At 39.1% G+C, this 25,125-nt stretch overlaps 1 protein-coding gene across 1 annotated transcript; it reads right to left on the bottom strand.

Moving 5' to 3' along the window:
- Positions 1–14,354: 14,354 nt before the first annotated feature.
- Positions 14,355–17,560, bottom strand: LOC131772242 (lactadherin-like). The gene is made up of 4 exons (XM_066160034.1): positions 17,240–17,560; positions 15,890–16,031; positions 15,059–15,387; positions 14,355–14,504 (listed from the first exon to the last, which is right to left on the bottom strand). The coding sequence occupies exons 1-4, from the start codon at positions 17,558–17,560 to the stop codon at positions 14,355–14,357; spliced, it is 942 nt and encodes a 313-aa protein (XP_066016131.1).
- Between the last annotated feature and the right edge of the window lie 7,565 nt (positions 17,561–25,125).

Genomic DNA, 25,125 nt, shown 5'->3' on the forward strand with positions numbered 1-25,125 from the left:
GAATTTGTATGGTCATTTGTCCAGTTCATTTTGTTCCCTGGAATCTCTTTAAGTCCAATCCACCTTTCGCTCTCTGTGTTGGCAGCAATGAAATCGTTTTCTTTCTTAGATCCAATGTTGACCAAGCTCGCCGACGAACCCACGCAGGTGGTTTTCGCGGCTTCCCAAGACTTTGAAGTTGTTGAGAAAAAATAACAAGAGCCTCTGAAGTATTTCCAGTCGGGGAGGCAGTACTCTGTACAAAGAATTAAAAAAATAATAAAACTACAACGAAAGAACTTCGACGAAGTTACTTACGTAAATCGCTGGAAGCATTTCTCCGAGGTGAAACTTGTGTACCTGAGGGTTACAGCTCTTACAGCTCTAATCATGCTGTACACGATTCGACTTTGACTCAGTCGGCAGAAATGCAAGAAGCAAACAAACAAACAAACAAAAATCCACTTCCGTCACGTATACAAACTTCCTTGTTCGTTCAACATCCGACGCGGCTTATTACACCAATAAACCGATAGTAGGTGTAATTGCCTTTATAAGATAAACGTCAATATTCTATGGGTCTACTGCTGCAATAAAAGGTAAGTTTTTGATCAATAAGGGTGCTCGTTATCTCAGTTATTTTATAAATGTATATAAGGACAACCGTGTTCTTGTGACTAACCTTTTAATACGCCCACTCTCATGCAGGAGGCCGTTTTTGCGTGTATCACTGTGAATCGCACATAACGTGCAGTGTAACTGTTTGGATAGAAGTAATTCAAAGATCCATTCGAGGTCTACAAACAAAGACAGAGATGTCAACTTTTTTGTTTCAAATGAAAAAGACATAGAAGAAATCGAGTCCTTAACTCCTTCAAGCACCAGTAGATGGGAATTACTTACCACTTCATGGAGCCATGAGTCACCAAACGATCCATCAACACGCATGCCTATTTTGTACAAGGTGACTTCAGCGTTTGAGTCATGTGATCCTTGAACTGCCACGCCATATATGGTCTGATCCGTCCCAAGGTCCAATTCGAGCCATTCATTTGCGCCATTAGTGTAAGAACACCATGAACCCTGCTTGTTGTCGAAGAAGGCGTGTTCCGGCCGTCCTGGTGCTTCTTTATCGTCCAGACTAGAGCTTGCACTCAATTGGGAATCAGAAACCGTCCTTTTGCGCAGTCCAAGCTCGTTAGAAGTGGCTACAAAGAAATGAGAGGAAAAGGGCAGACTTAACACTTTATGTTACCAAATGGCTCGTGTCAGCAGTGCAACTTCCAAAATTGCTACCTCTGCACATAACCGCCGTTTATCTTTTCACAATGACGAAAGCTAAAATAAACCTCTGTTTTTCAGTAATAATTGTACAGCAGTGTTGCTTCTTCCTCTGTATTTACGTTAGTTCAACGCAAGATACTGCCTTTCCGGACCTCTGATTTGGATGGGTAGTACCGCACCATCCTAAGACTGAACCTGTTAAATTTCTGCGCAAATCACATATCATCGTAAATAGAGCAAAAGTAAGAGCCACAATATGACTTTACTGCAGATTATTTCTTTATTTTTCATCCCTTGTATTCGCAGCTAACAAATTGATTGAGAAGGTTCATTAAGGGTTTATCTCTAGTATGCTAGAAGAGACTTCTAAGTTTCGTAAGTTTTCATTCATATAAATGCACTCCGGCAAAGAATAAACGTGTTCATGTTCGCTCAGTGACTACAAGAACCCTTTTCGATCAATAACGCTGAAAGTAGCTTTCAGGGTGATAAAGATAAATAATTATGTCTGTTTTTGTGTTTATGACCTTACGTAAAATGAAATTCTTGGCCATACCGGCGTAATAAAATGCCTCCAAGTCATCCACTATGAAGTATTTACTCCCGGCCAATAGGGAGTCTCGTTCGTCGATACTAAGAGCCAGACTGCTTGGGAACTTATACGAGTTGTTGAGACTTGTGAAGGATTCTGCGCTCCCAGCAGGTAAAGAGTGGACGTTAATGTCATTTTCTCCAAAAATGGGTCCAAATGTGCTGCTCTGAGTCGCTGCGTGATCTGATTTATCGCTTTCAAGATCCATCTTAAAAGGTGCTATTCCTCGCAAATTTTTCAAGCTGAATATAAATGCATGGTTACTTTTTAAGTAACCGTCCGCACCTGAAAAAACAATTTTTTAAAATATACTTACGGACCTACGATAAGATTGGTATTTATTAGGGCCGTCCCTGCCTTTTAATTTTCAACGAGTCATATCACTCACTCGCTAAAAAATTTTTCCCGCTGTGTAAGATCATTACAGCTGAGGGGAAAATCACAAATATATATTGATCAGTGTACAAAATGACCGTCAGGAGCACTCACACTATATGATGACAACTATAAATTTATTTGAATTTGCCCATTTTCTTCCCTCCATTTTCATTTGGAACAGTTTGTGACCGAATGGGAGCGTGCAAAATTATGAAATAAATAAATAAATAAAAGCTTCTTGTCCTGGTACCAATTTACATTGTTGTGTGGTTTTAATTTTGAATGTTAAATTTATAGTTGGTCTGTTGGATAGTTTTTTCGACTCACCTCCCCAGTTACTGTACAGAAATCCTCCAAAAATGTTCTTTTGAACCCGAATGAAAGTCACAGTCGGTCCTAAGCCATCGCAACTGTGGAAATTAGACCCTTTCCAATTGGAAAATGCTTTGAAACAACGCAGCCACGCACCCTCTTTCGGAAGTATAGCGTCCAGCCATTTTCCAAGAAGGTTATCGTACTCATCTTTATACCCAGAAATTGTTGTAATGAAGCGTGCTACAATATTGAAATGTAACTGTTATTTCCACGTGACTTATCCTCATTATACAACACTAGGGAGATTGCAAAGTAACAGGATATCCCACTCGAGATATGTGTCCCATAACGCGAAAGCGTATCCCGTTTTCGGAGTACGAAGCGACTTGGAGTAGTTCTACTTCCCCTGATTGAAAGGTCAGTCCATCCCAGGTTGAGAAGTGGATAGAAGTATTAAGCAGGCATGTTTGTTTAGGAAATGGGGAAACACAGCTGAGGAGGCCCTAATTTTATTTGAAAAACCCCTATCGCTCTTTCATCTTGAATACTATCATCAACACTCAATGCTTCCTCTCCAGCGTATTTTCCACATCAAGACTTCTTCCATGAATGTAATTCAGGATTGCGCTCTGTGTTTGCCATAAGACAAGGACTGTATACCAGTTAACATTGCACCTTTGTTAGCAAGATATGTGTGCAGTTTGAATAACCCTGGGCCCAGTTGTTCGAAGGCCGATTAGCGCTAACCCAGGGTTAAATTTTAATCTGGGTTTCTTTATTCCTTTACTCAAAGGCCTTTTTGGGATAATTTTCAGTGTTCTATTTAAAGCGTCAAATATTCATACTCTAGACTAAAAGAATTCGACTGAATTTCCTTTTACAGCTTTTAGACCTGAAATCAGATTTCAGACTAACCCTGGTTATCTTAACCCAGCTTTGAACAACCCGGCCCTGGATGACTGAGAATGCACGATTTTGCCGCAAATTGTTAACAAAACACTAAGAAAGTTCATATGTTTAGAATTCTTGTTTTACCCTCTGGAGCCGAATTAATTTCCGCAAAGCTCTTTTGTTACCTCAAAAAGCAAAAAAAGGGATGAGTAACATGGTTCTGCTTCTTGGCTGTTGTAACAAAAAATCTTGATCTGTCAAGGACGCTTTCCCATCCATTTTAATTATAAATTTAAAAGAACAAGCAACCGAGAGACCTCGTACTTACGCTTGTGACGCAACCAAAAGCCAAGGGAAAGTCCTTGATGACAAAGACTCGGATTACCAAGGCATTCTGATTGAACATCGACGCTCACGGCCAAGTTCTCGTAGACTTGTAAGCTCGCCATGCCTTTCACTCTGTTAAAGCCATGTTTGTTAAAGACCCCTGACGTTGAGGAGAGAAGGTCATATGTCATTCTGGAATTAGAGGCGCCGCGTCTCCTAAAATCCCAGTGGGCGACTTCTGAGGAAGAAAACAGAAAACATAACGGTTATATCAGTAGGAAACGTATTGGCACAAATGCCTGGCTTGATGTACCGTAAATGAATGAAAGAGGGTCTAACAGGATAATTTAGTATCATATATACCAACTGAGTTGATAACGTAAATTGGCCACCGTAAAAAGGAATAAAGCTGACGTTTCGAGCGCTAGCGCTTCTTTCATCGCTCCTGAAGAATGGGTAATGCTAGAACCGCCAGAATTTAAACTCTTTACGGCGGCCAATTTACGTTTTCTACTCAGATGATATTACTTAGTTACCTTGATGCAACATAGTTTCGATTTGTAATGCCACAAACCTTGAAGGTGAATGTCTTATAGTGGACATACCTATCTTGTAAGTTGCTTTTACTTTTTAATGATATACATGGGAAAATAGCGTGCGTCTAATTGGCTGAAAACGATTGCATTTTTCCTGCAACACGAATGCAAAGTTGTAACACGAGTCAAAATTTTAAATAGCGCGCGCTGCCAAAGTTTCGTCCGGCTTGACTTACTGTGATGCGTATTTCATGTAAATTATTACCAAGAAACAACATGATTTCTCGAGCAATTTGTTGCAAATAAGCACTTGTAAGAATTTTAAAGACTACAAACTGCAATTTCGGTGTCTTTGAAAAATTTTACTTATGCTTTTTAACACCGTAGTGCGCGAGAAATCATTTTGCCACCAACGAAGTTGACAGTCAATAGGAAGGGAAGGAAGGATGGTGACCAGACGGAGTCATTCCTCTGATGGAGGGAAGGAAAAAACTGCTGAGCTAACATGTAGCAGTATCCTGAGCAATATGCTCGTAAGACATGGTCAGTTGTTTTCTCCTTTAATTTAGAACTCTTACCAAAGAAGTTGCAAACAGAAGTATTCTCTTTGAGGACAGTTCCTCTACGCCATAGATAAACCTCTGACCATGGTACCACATTTCCGGTTATAGACGAGCATGCATGCGCTATTTTTTCAATCCGGGAAACATCAGCGATGTACTCGTCCCACATGTTAAATCTGCTCATATTGCCTCGGAATTTCCCAATGATCATGAACCCTTTTTCAGTGCTATAGTCAGTCCCCAGATCTACACCTTCCAATTTCTCTACGCCATCAGAGTAAAATGTCCATTTGCCATCCGAGTAGGACCTTGCGATGCACATGTGATGCCAAAGACCATCTGAAAGGACTTCATCTTGCACGTTAAAGATACTGAACATGTGAAAATAATTTATCTGAGATTTTGTTTAAAATTAAATCATGATTTTATGGAATGGTAAGTATTTATGGCGGGTTCTGCGTAACGATTCAGTTCCAAACTATTGTGTTAGGTTGCGGTTGAACTCGGGTTTGGTATAATGCAATTTAATTTTACTAATATATCTGAGATAGGGGAAAAGCGATATTCGAAGATAATCGTTTGCACTGCGAACCAATGATTAGTTTTAGACAGTGCTGTACGCTAAGTATAGGTAATCACATGAGGCCAAGTACTATTAAGGATTAATTGCACGAGAGTTTTCAAAATTTTCCAAAATTGCCCGAGTCGCGAAGCGACGAGGGCAATTTGGAAAATTTTGAAAACTCAAGTGCAATTAATCCTTAATAGTACGAGGTCTCATGGGATTACTTGTTTATCAATAAAGGGCAAATTTCAAGATAACGAACGGTTGCTATACAACGGATTAGCCAATCATTAACAGGTAATCATGCCCTCTCTTGATTACTAAAAATGCCCTCGATTAAGAAAAAAATGCCCTCTCTCCCAACCAATCAGCGCTCAGTAATTTTGCCCTTTATTGATAAAGGATAAAAAATTGACATCCCTTGCGAAATAATCATGAAAGCAGACCTATCCACTCACTTCTGTTCACTATGCACGTGCAAAGAATAGCTGCCGTTGTCATGAAAGGAGAAGCTCAGGAGACTTTCATTTTTGTAGTTATGAAGCGAGAAAACTGTTGACCAGCCTGGAGTTTTTTCGGTCTTCATCCACCAACAAGCTGTAGCATCTTGAAGGTCAGTGATGTAGGGGAGCAGCACGTAGTCTGATGACTCCCCGCTAAAGATCAGCTCATACGACCATTGACGTTCTGTAAATGACCAAAGGAAGATGACTAAATATTCACCACTAGCCACTTCCACGTTGGTGAATAGTTGTTGAATATAATGTACCACTGGTGTTCGATCGCATAGGTTTGCATTATTCCTAATGTTTTAAGTTTTTTTATATTGCAATGGATTTTATAGTGAACTTTTTCTAAATCATTTAAGCCTAAGGGAGGGAAATGCAAAAAATATTCAGGTGATAAGATTCCCTCCGATTAGAAATGTTTATTGAGCCCTTAGGTGTTCGTTGCTGTCTAAAGCCTCTTAAGTCTTTAAACTTAGGCCTAGGGGTTGTATATACAAATAAACCCCAAACAAGCAATGTTTTTCGATGTTACCTCGACGAGGTTTGACTTTCATTGAGGATTCCTTGAGTGAATGATAATATCCTTTCCAGTGGTACCAGATAACACCCTTGGCATATTCATTTATTCCATATCGACCATTTAGATTTGATTGATGGCATTCTTTGTACCACCAAGCCCCTGTGTATTTTTGTGCACAAGCATAAGGATCGTGAACATCATTATCTGAGTCCGGCGTGCTGAACATCATTCCGTTGTGAACAGCTAAGGAATCCCCTGCTGTTCCAGAGAACTCTGTTACTCTAACAACATACTTCTCAGCTTCCAAACCAACTTGAAAAGAATTATAAGACGCATGTGCTGTCAAATTGGCTTGGTCTTTGAGCTCGATTAATAGCTGTGAGCTTTGTGAAGTTATTTTGTGGATGTTGTCATTTCCCAGCCAAAATTCTGACGTCAAGTCTCCAAATCCATTTTTATAGCTAGTCCAATTACGATAAAAGTCAACAGAACCATCCAACCGTTGCTGCAAGACAGTCCAGCCGCCTCCGTTTGTTTGCTGGTCGCAGAAGACTGTTATGAATCTTCCTCTGTCCGGATTAATGCCATAGACGCCACTGTCGGTGTAACCTTTGTGAAGCAGATCTAGGCAGTCGCGTCCATGAACTACCGAATTAAAGACGAACAAATTTAGGAATGAAAAATATAGGTCTTACTATGTAAAAGGGAGTCCTTTATTTAGCAGTGCACTGTACTGAATGACTGAGGCGCCGTAATGGGTGCTAATACATGGTAGAACTACTCTCGAAAATGGCAACCTCTCAGTTATGCATCTTGGAATATTTTAGTATCAATTTATCAAATTCTTTGTCTGCAACCAATTGTAATCTTCTCCATATTCAGCTGATCTTGTTTTTATGGTGTTTTTTTTTTCCTTTTCGTGTTCTTTGTGTCTTAATGGTTATGTTCGAGATGAGGGAAGTTTCACGCATCATGAAAAATATCGACAGGTGGCTCGTTGCGAAGTCCGACGTCTAATTAATTGTGACTCGCTTGACGCGTTGTTCTTGATAGAGGATCAAAGATCATGTGGATATTAGTTGTGAGTTTAAGAGTGTTAATTTCTGGCCATGCAATGACGGCAATCTTCATGTTTTAAAAGGCCCTGCACTCCATTTTCTTACCCGAAGGGAGTATACTTGTGATTTCCAAAGCAACTCCAACTCCAGATAAAGAGGCGACGATTTTTGCGTTCAATAATAGATTCTTTATTAGCAATAGAGAAAACAAGTGAGTTTACGATTTTCGGTGACCTATCTGATGAAAAGACTCACCGAGAGGTACGGGGTTGAAGTTTATGTCAAATCCTCTGCTTTCTACAACGTAGTCTGTGTGGAATGTGATGAGTAGAAACCGACCGGTTACAATAAACGTTTTCCCAGTCTTCTCGCCACAGAACTTTCCAAAAACATGATTGGTATCATTAGCAATCGTTAGATAATCGTAGCTACAAAGAAGTAAAGAAGACGGTTTTACCCTTAGAAAGACTTTATTAACGTTTATGCAGGCCCAAGGAGCTTCTGACGTTTTAAATTATCTCTAATTGAGCGTGATCCCGATCATATTGTAACACCATTACAATGTATTCCTAACGGTGATTTTGAGCCCAGATGTGCATTGTTGCTCCGAACTCCTTTTGCTAGTTCCTTATCACTTTTCTAAGTTCAGAACGACATCTGTGGTCCAATTATCAGTTGGCAGGAATGTGGACCAAAAGATCCGAGTTTAAGCCTCGATGAAGGTGTTTGAAAATTTTGCAGTTCTGTACGAGGGAGTTTACGTCTTTCCATTCTTCACATTGATTGATGCGATTAAAGAAAATGCCGATGAATTCTGATAAGCGAAATGATTCTCGCAACGCTGATTTAACTGAACGGTCGTTGGATCGATTGTTATTGATTGATTTATATTTATTGATTAACTGACTGACTGAAAGGATGAAAGAAAGAAAGAACTATGGATGGATGAATGAATTGACGGAAAGACGTGTGGAAGAGCGAGCGGAAGGGCGGAGGGTTCGATGGATTGATGGATTACTCCTTTGATGTGAAAATCACGAGCTTGTTTCTCATACTCCTATATAGGCTTCTTGTTCATTGACAACCCAACAAACTACAGTTACCTGCAAGAATTATGAAACTCCAAGGAAAAATCGATAAAGGAAATATTCATCGCACTGCGTCTTGGAATAGGAATTTTATAAACACAATCATGTCTTCCTGTGTAGTTACTTGGATATCCAGGACTTCTCAATGTATTTTTCACGACTGGCTCACAGACTGAAAGATAATAAACCAAGGAAACTACTCAGGTAATTAAAAACGGGAAAGCGATCACCTGGCGGCGAGATTTTCAGTTTGAGATCCCTTGTTAAACCTCCATTGTTTAGGCCTTATATTCTACTTTGACGTTTTCGCTTCCTGCGACCACACATTTTAAAATAGAAACTTGAAAATGAGGCTAAATAATAACTAACTTGCTGTGAAGTATATCCGAAATCCTTTTCTGTGAAGAGCGTAATCCGAGTGGAATGCAACGATTGCTTTTTCCCCAGTCACAGTGATAGCCTGTGATGCGATTTGCCCGCAGAACGTGCCAAATGTTTGGTTTTTCTCATTAGAGATCTTCAGGTAATCTGTAGAACTACAGAAGAAAAGGATTAGAGTTAAAACTTTAAAAATGCTAGTTCACCGCAACCTCTGCGTTTGTACTTACCAAAACGAACTTTCCTCAAGGTGAAAATCTTGAAAGGTGAATGTCAGGGCCTTGTAATGAAGAATGGGAATTTCGTAGACACAATCCATATTTCCTGGATAATCTTTGGGATATCTGGGACTTTTAATTGAGTAATACGCTACCACTTGACAATCTTGAAATAATGAAGCAATCATATAACCGTCATGGTCTTCAACAGATAACGAGTTAATACATAAAATTTTGTCATTTAGATAACGTAAGATCATCCGAACGACGCTTCGTCAGTGTGCTATAGGTGTGAGTGTTTTCTAATACTCCTGTAAAGTGTGACGTGTACGAGTCGTAAAGGGTACCCTATACCCACAACTGTCACCATAAGACCTACCAATAATATGCATTATACGATTCGACTACCGGTCGTTAATCGATCTTCACGATTTGTCGATTCGAACGTATCGGCAAACGTTATTTCCAATCGTATCAGTTAGTGGGTATTGGACAGACTTGAAAGGTGTGACACAAAGTTTTTAACTTCAACTTTGTCTAGTTATTTTACCGATTACTAAAGTGCCACTGACAGTGATGGCTGAGATTTAAAGAATAACTTAAAAGACAGTGGCTAGGCCTTCATTCCTAATCAGTGCTTAGCCATTCATTTCTTTCGGCCAATAATCAAGTGATCTTTTTCTCGGTGGCATAGCAGATAAATTTAATCGTAAGATAATACGAAGTGAGAATCGCATTTTGATTGGTTATTTCTATAATCTATTAGAGGACAAACGCATAGTTTAGGTCACCAATAACAAAATTTTGCTTCGTTATTCTTTAAATTATTACGTATCTCGCCGTGTGTCCGTTTAGTAGCCGATCAAAGTAAGCGTCATGATGAATACGCGGCTGTACCTCGTGTACCACTAATTTGTTCTTTCCATATTTTGACGTTTTCTGTGATTTATTGCAGAGCTGACGGACGGCAACATGAGTTTTTGTAAAACTGAAACTGAAGTGGATAACAGTAAACAACAAGATTGCATTTTGCCATCCGGCTGTTCAGTAATAGATTGTAGATGTTCTTAATCTGAGCTCCTCTATGGTTTATTGATGAACAGGCGCACGGCAACACGAAATCCATTTAAATGTTAATGTCATTTTTGCGTCTGTCTTCCAAAGGATCACAAGTAATAACCAATCAAAATGCCTGTATAATTAAGTTCCTCATATAAAAGAACCGTTCTGTACAGTACCTGGACATCCGTAAAGCTCCACTCTCATTGAGACCTTAGTTTTATATTGTGTTGGGTAAAAACGTATGTAACGCGCGGTGATTCCTGGGTATAACTCGTGGAAGACAACAGTGTTCTTGTCTGTGTTTGCATCAAATTCCTTTGTTTATGATTAAAGTAAAAAATAGTGAAATCATCACTTAAAAGAAATGTAAATTGTGGACACAATAACAAGAATTCGTGGCCAGCACATGCTTAATGCTTTATCCAAGATTTTCCTGCTGGTTGCTTGAAAAAAGAACCGGTTGTATTGAACTATCTCCTAACAAACATTACAAATTGTCCTTCGGTAGCAATTTCATTGACAGGGGTGATCCGACTCGTATCACCTATTTATCTTTTGTATCACGCATTGAAAATTTCTTATACATTCCTTGACGATATACCGTAGATCGGCGAAAGCTTGAATAAAAAATAAGTGCAGTAGCTCAAGGACTTAATCGTATCTTCCTTTCAAGCTTTCTTTAATTTTGACGGTTACTGCGTTTCTGTCGCTGATTTAACGCGGTTTGGTGCTGCCCCCTCTGTTTCGCTTGAGGAAATCTATCACAGCTTTAAGTTATTTTCAAACAGCTCGAGTCACATGCCTGTGTGATTGTTTATGCCTCCAGTGAAACCACTTTGTTCTGAAACCCTTCGCGCCATTAAAACGTTCGCACATGTGCAGACGTTTCATAATGGCTGAAATGTTCAGTTAGTACTATGATCGCCTACCTCCCTACCAGGATAATATTGTCCCTAGGATATATTTTTCAATTTTGTTCAATTGTTTTGAGAAAGGTTCATCATTCATTTAAAAGATAGCAATGAAGATTTTCACCTTCTCAGTTGTTTGGCCCTCTTCCTTGTAGTATTTGAGGAGGTATTCTCCCTCGCTGCTGTATGCCAGCTTGTACTTTATTACCCATATTGATAATACATCATAATAGCGACCTTGAGTAGCGACACGTGTTACTCGGTATTGACTGACCAAGTCAATCTGGAGCCATGGATTGGCATCCTGAAGGGTTGGCAGCCAACCTCCTGTCCCGAATGTGTTTTCAATGTAAAGTCGTGCCTGAGCTGGGCCAGTCCTCTCAGCATACTGAGAGGAAGCAGTAATTTTTTCATCGAGGATTACGCCATTTTCCATTCCAAGAGCTTCTTGACATTCTGTGGATGGACAATTTAATAGTGCAGTTATGCTGACAGTATTTTTGTGATCACAAAAATGGTTGAGGTTAAAAATTTCACATGATCACCGATCCCTTGAGACGCAAAAAAAAAAAATTCCAATGTGTTTGGTCGACTGAGCTATCGTTGAAGGTTTCTTGGGGAGTCAAGCGAACTTTGTGTGAATATCATAGTAGTATTCTACGAATATAATTACAGTGTCCTTTAAGGAGCAACGAAATTTAGACCTTTGTAAAATACCTTCGCATCCATATAAATCCACTCTCATTGATATATGAATATGCCAACCTCCTGGGAGAAAACGGACATAGCGAGCTCTTATTGGTGGAACTAGGTCATGTGATACAACAGTGTCAGCGTCTGTGTTTCCATCGAAAACCTACGTAAGAGAGAACGCTGTAAAATGGGTTCCTTTAAAGGAGAAGAGGAAATATTGAAGGTACTTTTCTGCGATATCAATTCTTGTTAATACCCATTTTCCCCGCTCGCTCACATCTTGTGATACCTAAACAAAATGCTTAAAAATAAGCGAGAAAGCGGCAAACTAATAGCTTTTTCACTTCTGAGATCGATTCTCCTAAAATTATCCCACGCATTTCTTATAATCTTGCCTTTGAAAATTTGGTATCGAATCCAGTCATAACTGTGCCTGCTCACCTTTTCAATGTCTTGATTGTATTCCTTGTAGCGCTGCAAGTTTGCTAAATCATCACCATACTGCAGTCTGTATTGAGTCACCCATTGGTCGCTGCCATTTCGTCCCTGTGTTGCCACGCGTGTTACTTTAACATAGTATGACCCCACATCAACCTGAAGCCACTGGTTGGTATCATTGTGTAAAGCCGCCCAAGAACCTTCCTGATGAGGCCGCTTTTCTTCCAGGTAGAGTCTTCCAAATTTAGGAGCTAGATTGTCATTCAGCTTCGATGAAGCAGTAAGCTGATCGTCAGGAATTTTTTAGTCTCCACTCCTAATGACTCTTGACACTCTAGACAATCAGGTTGGTAAAATTGATAACAAAACGTTGGTGTTAATGCATTTTTAAAGGCTTTATAGAACACTTATGCTGATTTGATCTTGGAGCTAGGGAGGTGCGCTTTGGGAAATTCACGGTTAGTTCTTTGCAACTTCACAAGCCAGCTCAGTCCCAGCTGTAGTTATATGTTTTGCCTTGTTTTTCTTTTCGAAAAGGAATGAGTAGGAATATGAAGTAACTAGGGGGTCAGGGATTGCCTCCCATACTTCGAAATAGTTTATATTATTTCCACGTTAGCCAATCGGTACATTACCTTGACAGCCATAGAGTTCCACCCTCATGGATATGTGACCTTCCCAGGAAACAGGTCGAAATCGAATGTAACGAACCCTGATTGGTGGATATAAATCACGTGACACAACTGTATCGCGGTCTGTGTTTCCAGTAAATACCTGAAGTAACAAAGTGAGATGAAAACTAAATGGAAAATCACAATTCCCTACAGCGCCAGAAACTGTCACCAATGAGCAAGTCGCTATTGATTTTCAGTTATGCGCATATGGCGATTGGCTGAGAGTGGTTGCACAGAGAAAAATCAATGCAATCCTTCATTTCCTTTGACTTTAAATTGAAAACTGCAATGATGTGTCTCACCTTGTGAGTATTTTGTCCTTCTTCCGTGTAGTATTTGAAGTTTTCGCCGTCGTCACTATACTGAAGTTTGTACTTAGTCACCCACTGACGATAGCTAGTACCATTTCTTCCCTGTGTTGCCACACGAGTGACAGCTATGTAGACAGTTCCCAGATCGACCTTTAACCACTGATTCCCATCGTTTAAGGCAGCTGACCAACATCCTTGAAAGTCGTTGCTGGGTTGAAGGTTTAATCTGCCTTGTGCAGCAGAATGATTCGCATCCCATTCAGAAGAAGCACTGATCTGGCCGCCAGTTATTGCACCACTTTCCATACCAAGACCATCTCGACACACTGAAAGTTTGAAAAAACAAACATGATTTAAGATCATAGATGACGCTAGTAAAGCTCTTGGGTACCCCTCCTTGCGCTTATCTCAGTAGATAAAATTAGACCATCTTCGCTCCTGCTGTGGAGTGCAAGGCATTCTATTTTTGGTCGTTCTTTCCGCCTCTCTCCACGTGATGTTATTTTTGTCGAGTTCATCTTGAAAAGTGTGCCTCCTAAACTGCTTTGGACAGCCTGTTCCTCTGGAACCCTGTAGATTCCATTCGAGGACAGAAAAGGTGAGGCTCCCGGAGTGTATTTCCAAACCATTTCATTTTAAATTAATCTTTCAAAATTTGAAGATTGGTGACCATGTGTACTGCTGTGGCACTTCCCAGTACCATTTTTCCCTATTTTTCGACCACACATTTGCCGGCATGAACGGTGTGATTGGACCTCAAGCATGCAGATGAAATCTTTCGTTCATGCTATTTCTATGAATCATCTTCCGTTTATCTTGGTTGCTGCTCTATTAAGACAAAACTCTAATTGAAAAAAAAGCAACAACAACAGCAAAGAAAGACCCAGCGCCACGTTACGGTGTTTTAAAGAAAGGAAACGGTACAAAATGTGCTCCTTTTATCAATGTGGTTGTTTTAAAGGCTAGTTTTTTTTATGAAGACAGTCCACTGTATTTACAATCATGAATTTACCGTTTAAAAGAACATTAGATGTTTGTGTTCAGCAGCTTATGAGAATGAGATCTCACACCATACCTTGACAGCCGTAGAGTTCCACTCTCATCGATATGTGCTTAAACCATTCTCTAGGTCGAAATCGAATAAAGCGTGCTCTGATTGGCGGGTTTAAGTCATGTGATACAACATTGTTCTTGTCACTGTTTCCAATAAAGAGCTAAGACGGTAAATTGATAAAAGTTAACCATTACGCCATGTAAGGATTTCAGTGTTAAAGGGATGATGCACTAACGTCACTAGTGTCGCCAATTTAAATCGAAAGAGTCATTTTTTTAAAATATGTAATGCCAGATCATAATTATTTTATTTAGCTTATGCAAGAACCCTGCGGGGAAATACAAAGTATTATATGATTGATCCTGTATCTCCTTCATTGAAGCTTGAAAAAAGAGTATTACAAAATACGTTCTCTAACACATGGAGTAATACCACTCAAGAGTGTTTCTAGAGAAATTTCGTTTGAATGTTCAAATAACAGGGAACTTAGGACTTGATTAATATACTAATAAAGATATTTCTCGGGGTTTTCTTGATCAAATCCAGGAAAGAAGAGGATTGGTAAATTCACATGTCTGAAATTAAGACACAAGTGGAACCACCACGAACTACTCATCAATGAACGCATGGCATTATTAGTGGGACAGTCTCATCAGTTATAATATGTTACGTTATTGAATACGATCTTTTTTATGAGAGAGCCTTTAATCGTACCTTGTTTTCGTAGCTACCTTCTTCCCTATAGAACTTAAAATTAAGGCCGTTGTTACTGTACTGCAGTTTGTATTTCGTAACATACTGCATCACGTTTTGTCTGCTCTGTGTTGCAACACCTTTCACCTTGAAGAACTGACTGCCCAGATCAATCTGGAGCCATTGATGGAAATCATTTGTGGAAGCTGCCCAAGCTCCATCGTTCCCTTGCGGCCCCTGATAGTGCAGTCTGCCATGAATAGCGGCAAGAGAGCTGCTGTGTTCTGAAGAGGCACTGATTTGTCCGTCCAGAATTTTACCGTTTTCCATGCCCAGGGCTGCTTTACATTCTAGAATTCAGTGGCAACATGTTTTACAGGAGTTTCAGGTATTCAACGAGGCGTTTCAAACATTGAAGGGTTCTCTCGTTTCTATCTAGATACGCGGCTTCGAAGAAGAGTGAAATTCCGTAAAATGGCGAAGAAACTCTTATTCATAAAATGATATAGACTAGCGTTGAGAACTGTATTTGAAAATTTTGGGACAGCTTCATAAGCGAACCGCGAGTTTATCTCGCGATTGTTTTTCTAGTTTCTAAACCTATATTTACTCGTTAGGGAGTTAATACCATTCATCCAAACATGATAGCAAGTCAATCATATTGCTTAAGTTATCAATTAGGCTGAATGTGTATATACTCATATAATAATTAACAATGAACCACATTCGACATTGTAGGCTTGGAAATCGGATGCATCTCTTTTTATGCCGTGTGTATAATTAGGATTAAATGTGTGCGCTTAACTTGCGTTTCTACTCTTACCTAAATAAATTGTAAGCCTTTCAACGTACCTTGTGGACAGCCATAGAGTTCAACTCTCATCGACGGCCAGTAAAACCATGATGTGGGTCGGAAACGGATATAGCGAGCACTGATTGGGAGATTCAAGTCATGATAAACAACGGTGTTACTGTCTCTGTTTCCATCGAAGACCTGAGTAGAGAAAGGCCATATTTTAGAGCCAATTTTGACTTTATTTAATAATGATTTAGGCCTTTACCGCATTAATGCATTTTCAAACGTTTCCACTTTTGTCTTAAGCAAGACAAAGCAGCGTATTTTCATCTACACCAGCGTTTGCGTTTTGTTGTTTTTGCGTTTTCATACCTTTTGATGCGTCATCTTCCAAACTTGAACCCACAAATATGCAGATGAAAGCATCGTGTGACGCATTTTTCGTCAAAATTTTTTAAAGCCTACGTTTTCACTTGTCCTTCCACAAGAGGAGCGTATTGAAAATCGGTGCATTATCAATGTCACTCTTTTGGTTTTTCTAAAAATTTCCATCTTTATTTTTCTCTGATTTTCTTGATTTTCGCTTTTTTCTGTCGTACGAGTTCACTCAAAAGACTTCGACTGAAGTGTCAAATTTACATTAGCAGGACACGCTAGAAGTGAAATAAAATGATGTCAATCTTGTTAAAGTCCTAATGTGAGTAGCCTCTCAAAGGATCGTTTCCGGTGACGGTGGCTAACGATTTGACAACTTGAACAGAAGTCGTTATCAGTAGTACGCCTGGTTGGCTGCATTTTGCTTGGTCAATTTCGATCTTTGGATTCAGTTAGTTGGTATAATTTATTTTTCTAGTTTTGTTGTTGGTGTTGTTAAGGAAAATATGTCGTCTGCGTGATTCTTTTGGTCTTTGATAATTCACAAAGAAGTCTTACTGAACGGTATTGTATATTTTAATAATCCAGACGTTATGGTAGGATATGATTTTACCAAATTAGGTCATGATCGTCATATAGGACGAGTGGACATGTCGTTCATTGCTCGCCAGATATCTCCAGAATATCCACATATTATACGTTGAACCATCGGATGAGGTGCAGTTATTATATGGCAACGTAGTTCTGAGGTCAATCCGAGCGTTTTGGTTGGTTCTTATTACTTAATCGGGATTTTTTCATACGGACCGTTTTCACAGTAACGGTCATAAGCTGTGAATTTTTATTCACCGAAACCGACGAATTCAATATACATAAGCTTGGTCCTAGTGTCATGCGATTAACTACTTAGTAATCATTCTGGCTCGAGCCGTACTGAGAAACCCCGCTTAGCTCGGTCCGCAGTGCCCCGACCTCAAGCCAATATTTCCCAGTGCGGCCCCTACGCTCGGTTAATAGGAAGTTATATTTACCTTATCTATTAAAGGAGATGCTGCCTCCCTGTAGTATTGAAAATATACCATATTGTTACTGTACTGCAATTTGTAAGACTTCACCCTCTCTTCATCGTTATTTCTTCCTTGGGTTGCAACGCGTGTAACGGCCATATTCTGTACCCCTAGATCCACTTGAATCCATTGATGGATATTTTCTTGACCGGCTGCCCAAGCTCCAAGGCTTCCTGATGACCCACTAACTTTATTGAGTCTTCCATGCTTGGGGGCATATCTATCATCACCATTAAAATATGAAGAAGCAGTGACCTGCCCGTCTGTTATTTGCCCACTCTCCATGCCAAGAGGTGTAAGACATTCTACAGATTTCGAAAAATAACAAAAGAGAAATGAGTCGACACATAGTTCTAGATGATAAGAAGCATTCAGAAGCAGCAGAAGTTCTAAAAACCTCACCATTTATCTGGAAAACGAGATTTTTCTATCAAATGCATGTCGTGGATGAATGCGTTTCTTTGCACTGAAGCAAATTTATTGCCACAGCCAATCAGACATGGACTGTTCACTTCTAAGATCAAACGATAGTCTCCGGACCCTAAAACATTTTTTTCGATCTACGCACTGTTAAGGAACCGAGCTCTGAAACACTACGCCGGTCTAGCCGAACTAGTACTAATACTCAATTACGTTTCATTCGGTGGCAACTACTACAAATAAATTGATGGCGTAGCCATGGGTACCAAAATGGGACCTAGCTACGCCAATCTATTCGTAGGTTTTAGCGAACACAAATTTTTTAGTCAACACCACGGCCCCAAACCTGAACTCTACGGTCGCTACGTTGACGATTGCATCGGCGCTTCCTCCTCTACCAAAGAGCTCATTTAAGTGCCGCTCCCGCTAAGAGCGGTCCTCTCGACTTCCCGTCAGAAAAAAGTTTTCTTTTATTTTTCGCCCATGAAAAGGATTTAGGACACATGTTTCAAAAATAGTTTAGCTGTTCTCCAATTCTCTTTTTTTGCGTCGCCACAAGCCAAAAATGATTTTTGGCCAGACCACCCCTGAGAGCAGCGATCGAAAGTGTCAATTTCAAAGATTTTGTCCAGCGCGCAGCGACTGCAACAATGTAGCTCACGGAATTCTATCTTGCTACAAGTAACAAGGTGTATTCAGTTAGTTCACAGACAAAATATGGAAACTTCAGCTGAAACATTTTTCATACCAGCGTGATCAGAGGAGACCCTTCTCTTCGACCTTAATTTACATATCAAACATTCACTACTTTGTACGAAAGAATTCTCAAAATGCAGGCGTTAATCGGGCCGAAAAAGCATATCAGTGCATAGTTTATACACCAATTAGGTCACGGATTGCCTCAAATCCGCGGGTATATCTCTAGCTTCCATCCACCAACTTCTTAAAAACAACGCAAATCCATGTGTTTGCTCAATTGCGCTCGTGTCAAATATCATTTGCCTGATTCTTGGAATTGACCAAGATCTCCTTTTAATAGTTCAAACTTCGTTCGTTTATTTTCTACGTTGAGGATTTTGGGTTTTCACAGCAACTGTATGGAGATTAGATGCCGAGTTGTCCTAAAACGTTGCGTAAACGTGATCGGTCGTAACGCTTGCGCGCTTGCGTGACTTACAAAGTAGACAAAGGTGATCGGAAGGCGCCTTCTCATTAATTTCCGTGAAATATCAGGTCATGAACTATGCACAGTGTGGAGAAGATCAAAATTAAAGAATAAAATTTGGCACTCTGGTCATAACAGACATATCGCGTTGCTTAAAAGGACACAAAAACAAGTTAAAATAGGTGTAAACGTGCAGACGTTTCTCTTTGTCAGATGACCTGTTTCGCAGGTTCTACGAGTTGGAACCAAAATTAGTTAATGTAACGAAATTAGAATCGAAAGTTATTCAAATGGACTGAAGAATTTTACAGTTTAATGAGAATTTTATCTTTTAAATGTTTACTTGATTCACGGAAAGCAAAGATTGGAGTGGCTTTGGGTATTTCAGCCCTGATTTGAAAAAAAATAAAACAGTTAGTGGTATGTTCTAAACACCAGAACACCTGAAAGGACACTGGAAATGTAGTAAAAGTTTTTTTAGCATCCAGAGCAAAAAGAAGAATGTGAGGCAGTGAAAGGAGACTGAGTTTTCAACGCCATTTGTCGTAAAAGCTGCCACCAGCTTGTTATTGAACTCACTAGAATTTACCTGGAAGGCATTAACTTTTTTTGTCGCGAAACTCTTGGATTTTAAAGCTTTGAAACGACGTCCGATGAATTCTGAAACTGGAGTTTGAGTCCATTGGTAAACTATGCCAGCTGGTCTCATGAGCAGATCAAGCTCTAACGAAATTTGACAGTTTTGAAGTTTAAAGCAGATGCAAAAATCGAGACAAAAATTTGTCATGACACAATTTGTCCTTTGATTTTGTCAAGAGAATTCTGGTTTTGTCTGCTATTGCGGATAGCCCAGATGGGCACTTACGAGCCAATTTTTAGTTAAATAATAGCCTTACAACTTAAATTCCGAAAACTTCAAAAACTTCTCCTGTCAGTCACATTTTCCCTTGTGCTGTGGCTGTTAACATGTACCTCCACCGCATTTCTAATGTTTCTTAAAGTGTTCAGATGTTTAGAACATACCAATAACTGTTAGATCTTTTTCCATATCGTGGTCAAACTGACCGGAACGAAACAAAATTAACTTGTAATCGAGGATTTCGCTGGATAGCTGATAGTACTACAAATAACTCGATACGTCGTCCCAGGAGAGAAATCTGGGCTTAAATATCCAAAGCCACTCCAATCTTTGCTTTCCATGAATCAAGTAAACCTTTTTAAAAGTTGAAATTCTCGTTAAAATGCAATTCAGTCCATTTTAATGACTTTCGATTCTAATTCGTTACACTAACTAATTTTGGTTTCAATTTGTAGAACCTGCGAAACAGGCCATATGGCAAGAAGAAAGATTTGTACAATCACGTCACGCAATATATCAAGCTGGGTTTGTCCAGTTGATTTTGATGGTCGCAGAGAAGTGTCGAGTTTGTCGCTCAAAACCGTTGTGGTCCATAAGAGCGTAACATCATTAGTTATGGAAACAAATCTGCGGAAAGGAGGGTTAGTTCATCGGGTTCCGTATACTAAATCTCGGGAGAAACTGCAAGAATTATTTCAGAGTGTATGCGTGTTGTTTTGTAAATCTAAACACTGTAACCTATCTTAACTTGTTTTTGTGTCCTTTTAAGCGACGCGATATGTCTGTTATGACCAGAGTGCCAAATTTTATTCTTTAATTTTGATCTTCTCCACACTGTGCATAATTCATGAACTGATATTTCAACGTAAATTATCGAGAAGGCGCCTTCCGATCACCTTTGTCTACTTTGTAAGTCACGCAAGCGCGCAAGCGTTACGACCGATCACGTTTACGCAACGTTTTAGGACAACTCGGCATCTAATCTCCATTCAGTTGCTGCGAAACCCTAAAATCCTCAACGTAAAAGATAAACGAACGAATTTTGAACTGTCAAAAGGAGATCTTGGTCAATTCCAAAAATCATGCAAATGATCTTTGACACGAGCGCAATTGAGCAAACACATGGATTTGCGTTGTTTTTAAGAAGTTGGTGGATGGAAGCTAGAGATATACCCGCGGATTTGAGGCAATCCGTGACCTCATTGGTGTATAAACTATGCACTGATATGCTTTTTCGGCCCGATTAACGCCTGCATTTTGAGAATTCTTTCGTACAAAGTAGTGAATTTTTGATATGCAAATTAAGGTCGAAGAGAAGGATCTCCTCTGATCACGCTGGTATGAAAAATATTTCAGCTGAAGTTTCCATATTTTGTCTGTGAACTAACTGAATACACCTTGTAACTTGTAGCAAGATAGAATTCCGTGAGCTACATTGTTGCAGTCGCTGCGCGCTGGACAAAATCTTTGAAATTGACACTTTCGATCGCTGTTCACTGGGGTGGTCTGGCCAAAAATCATTTTTGGCTTGTGGCGACGCAAAAAAAGAGAATTGGAGAACAACTATACTATTTTTGAAACATGTGTCCTAAACCCTTTTCACGGGCAAAAAATAAAAGAAAACTTTTCTCCGACGGGAAGTCGAGAGGACCGCTCTTAGCGAGAGTGGCACTTAATTCATAACCACCGTCAATTCCTTTCACCCGGCTCTGAAATACACGTGGGAAATTTCGGACACTTCTTTGGCTTTTCTAGACATCAAAATTTCAATTGAAGGCAATGGTCTATGCACAGATACAATAAAGTAATGTCAAAACTTTTGGTAACTTCTACTTCCTATGGAAAATTGTCTTATAACCAAAGAGAACAAATACTGTGGGCAGTGTTGGCATTGTAACTATATTGTTTTTTGTTAATTTTAACAAGTATTGGTAAGTATTGTTTCTTTTATGTATTTTTTTACTTTTAGTTCTAAATTGCTCCATCACTACTTATCTGTGAGTTAAAAAAGACTGATTTCATTAGAAATGACATCAATTGTTGAACTTACCCGCCTGAGCAGTCTTAATGGCTTGAAATACTACTATAACTACAATAAAAAGGCCAGGGTCCTGCAAAAAACATTAAAAGGTCGTTTCCGTTAGGATATGTAAATAAATGTGCTTGTGTGACTCACTCTACAAATGATACGGTACCTATTTCAGTCTAAATGGACCAATCCGATGTGTTCTCCATTGGTAAAACTTTAATCAACTCAACCTTGTCTGAGCTGCTTACAAATAGTTTGTTACTACGGAGAGATGTTTTTTCGTCTCGTCTCGGACCGAGGGACATGGGAAAAATTCTGAGTCTACACGAGGAATCGAACTTCAGCCCCTAGGATTTCGTGCTCCAAAGTCCCACCACTGAGCCACGAAGACTCTATGACGTGTAGGGGCCTTTATATTTCGTAGGTTCAAATGTGAAACGTGTCCCCTATTGCTCTGTCATCTTATGACAGCTATTGACTTAAAAAGTTCCCATTCTAACAATTTTTTGGGGGGGGGAGGGGTTTGCAACTAATTCCCCTTTAAATAAAGTGGGTAATTTTTAAAGAAACTGTGGTGCTGCGTCGGTGGGAGAGTATAGCAGGTAATTTAGTGTTAACAACTGAGTTGAAAACGTAAATTAGTAACCGTAAAGAGTGAAAAGGCTGACGTTGCGAGCGTTAGCCCTTCGTGAGAGCGATTGACGAAGGGCTAACGCTCGCAACGTCAGCCTTTTCACTCTTTACAGTGGCTAATTTACGTTGTCCACTCAGTTGTTAACACTAAATTACCCAATTTACTTATAAACTGTTTACATGATAGATGGAACAAACCGAGCGTGGCACCTCAAGATCAGCATTTGTTTATTTATGGCAAAAAACAAATATTTCATCAAAATGAATAGAAATTTTATCAGAGTTTTCTATTTAGCTCTTTTTTTCCAAGCGTCACGTGCCGGTGACTTTGTAAGTAAAAAATACTCTTTTCAAATTACCACATCATTGTCTAGCGGATAACCGTAGTTTGTGTTGAAGTAAAAAGTACTGTCTTCCTGTATACCATACTTCAAAGAATAAATTTTGTCGTATAAAGATTCATTTGCATGTAGAATACGTGTTGGGTCTCGGGAAAAAAACAGCTGGATGCCTGCAGTATCTCAAACACTCTTACATTCATTCTGAATATATCCTGGTAAACAACAACACTGCCATCGATGTGACACTTCTGATTAAAAATGATTGAAAAAGATTTGCAGCCTGAAAATGATTGAGAGGTTTCACACTACTTTTTGGACTTTTGATTTCACAGCCAAGGTCACCCCTACGCCTAATTATTTCTCTCTACTTTGAAGATAAGTCATGATACATTTTTCTATGTTAAACCAATGAATCATATCTAGCTTAAGAATTACGGTGCGCAAAATAAACGAAGAACAGCCATGAGTTACCTGTGCTAAGTCAATTCTAGGTAGTAAATATAAAAAATTCTTAGATTTGAAAAAAATTTATATCTATAAAGATTGCTAAAATCAATTAAAAATTTATGTCTTCGCGCATTGTTATGCAAACATTCGTAATATGATTCTCGAAGAACAATAAATCCCCTGCCACTGCACGTTTTGATCCTTTCATAAACTTTTTGAAATCTGCAGGATCGAATAAAAAAATTTTAAACTATCCACCATATCCACATATCATTTCTGTAGATTCTCCTTTTAAAAAGTTCTTTTTCCCGAAATAACAATGGTTCCGTTTTGGGAAAAGTTATATCAGCAACTTTTCTTACACTACCAACAAAAATCAGACGACCTTTATGTACATGTGAGATATTCTTAACTACAGTCTTCACTGTCGTCGGCAATTATGTTCATTAAAGAGTGAAAGCCCTCATTATGAAATGAAGACAGAGAATCATGACTCTTGGAAATGAAGGATAAGGACTTGTCGAATGAAACAATCCTAATATAATTCAAAGGAACAAGATATTTTTTGGATTTGTTACGAGAATCATCAGTAAATTGATATTAACATTTTCTTTTTTCTTTTTTGGACAACTAGGCACCTTTTGGTCTTCAAAGTTTATTCACAATCTACGAATATAAATCGGAATGATAAAGTTTGAAGTGAGCTTCTTTGATTTCAAAGTACTTTCTATGTTGTAATCAAACTTTCAAAACTCATGAAAACAAAGGAATTAGGAAAGATTTTGTAGTTAGCTTATCTCATAAAACTTCTATGACTTGGCTGTTCCACACTTACCAGTAGTTTCGGCAGAAATAGATATGTCATCGCTAAAGGCTTATCTTTCAAAACATTTTTCGAGGAGCTACATTGTGATGTTGCTTTTCCTGAGATTTGGTGCATCAATGTATTAATTGGATTCATAAGTGCTACTGTTCTCACCCCAGTGGCATTTTAACTTTATTGTGATAAACAACTCAGGAATGATTCAAAAGTCTTTGTTCCTCTATTTGTTTAATATTCTCGATTGTGACATCTGGCACGCTTGACAACGCTTAATTTGATATCTGGTTGTGATGCACGCCTGCGTTCATGTTCAAAAGTTTGCTGAGAGTTTGACATAGATGCCTTTAGTTTAAGAGCCAGATATTTATTTTACGTTATCCAGGGTGAATTGAGATTTCCCTTCCAACGCGTGCTCTAGTACACTCTTGAAAATCGCATACCTCATTGTCAAAACGGTTTCCTCAATTGTTTTTAAGGTGACTCTGAATTGCACTCTTAAAAGTCTATACGCCCACAAAGTCACCAAAACTATGCGGTTATCGACCGGTGGGAACAAAAATGAGGAAAAGAACTACACTCCTGACTGTACTCAGATCTGTAAATTCCCATCCGTGTTGGAGGATGAAAGCGTTACGAACATTTTGATCTATGCATGGGCTAGAGGATTTAACATGGTAACGTGAAATAACTTTTAAAGACGCGAAGGAAAGAATAAACATTGAGGAAAGTACTAAGGGTAAAAGATAAATTATTGTTATGCAACAACAAATCTAATTTAAAACCAAGGGAAAAAATTGAGTCCCTTTATTTATTCTGCCGGTGTAATGTTATATTCAGATCAAGTTGTTCGTCGGAGTCATGAAAATTCAGCAAAGCTACATTTTCAAGCGAATCTAACAAACTACCTAGCAAACCAATCATATAAAGGCAAATTGAGGTAATTACTAGTCAAAGACTAGCTTTGATTAACATCGCACTAGGAGGTCCCGAGATTATTCAACAAGGTAAATTAGTAAAATGCCATAACCAGGCGACAGGTGATTTATATTGAACTCAAAAATTATCAGAATTGAAACAGTGTTTGAAGGTGAACGAGAAACGCGCCACTGCAAGATAAAACATGTCTTTAAGCG

This window comes from Pocillopora verrucosa, chromosome 13 (genome assembly GCF_036669915.1).
Source record: "Pocillopora verrucosa isolate sample1 chromosome 13, ASM3666991v2, whole genome shotgun sequence".
NCBI classification, from domain to species: Eukaryota; Metazoa; Cnidaria; class Anthozoa; order Scleractinia; family Pocilloporidae; genus Pocillopora; species Pocillopora verrucosa.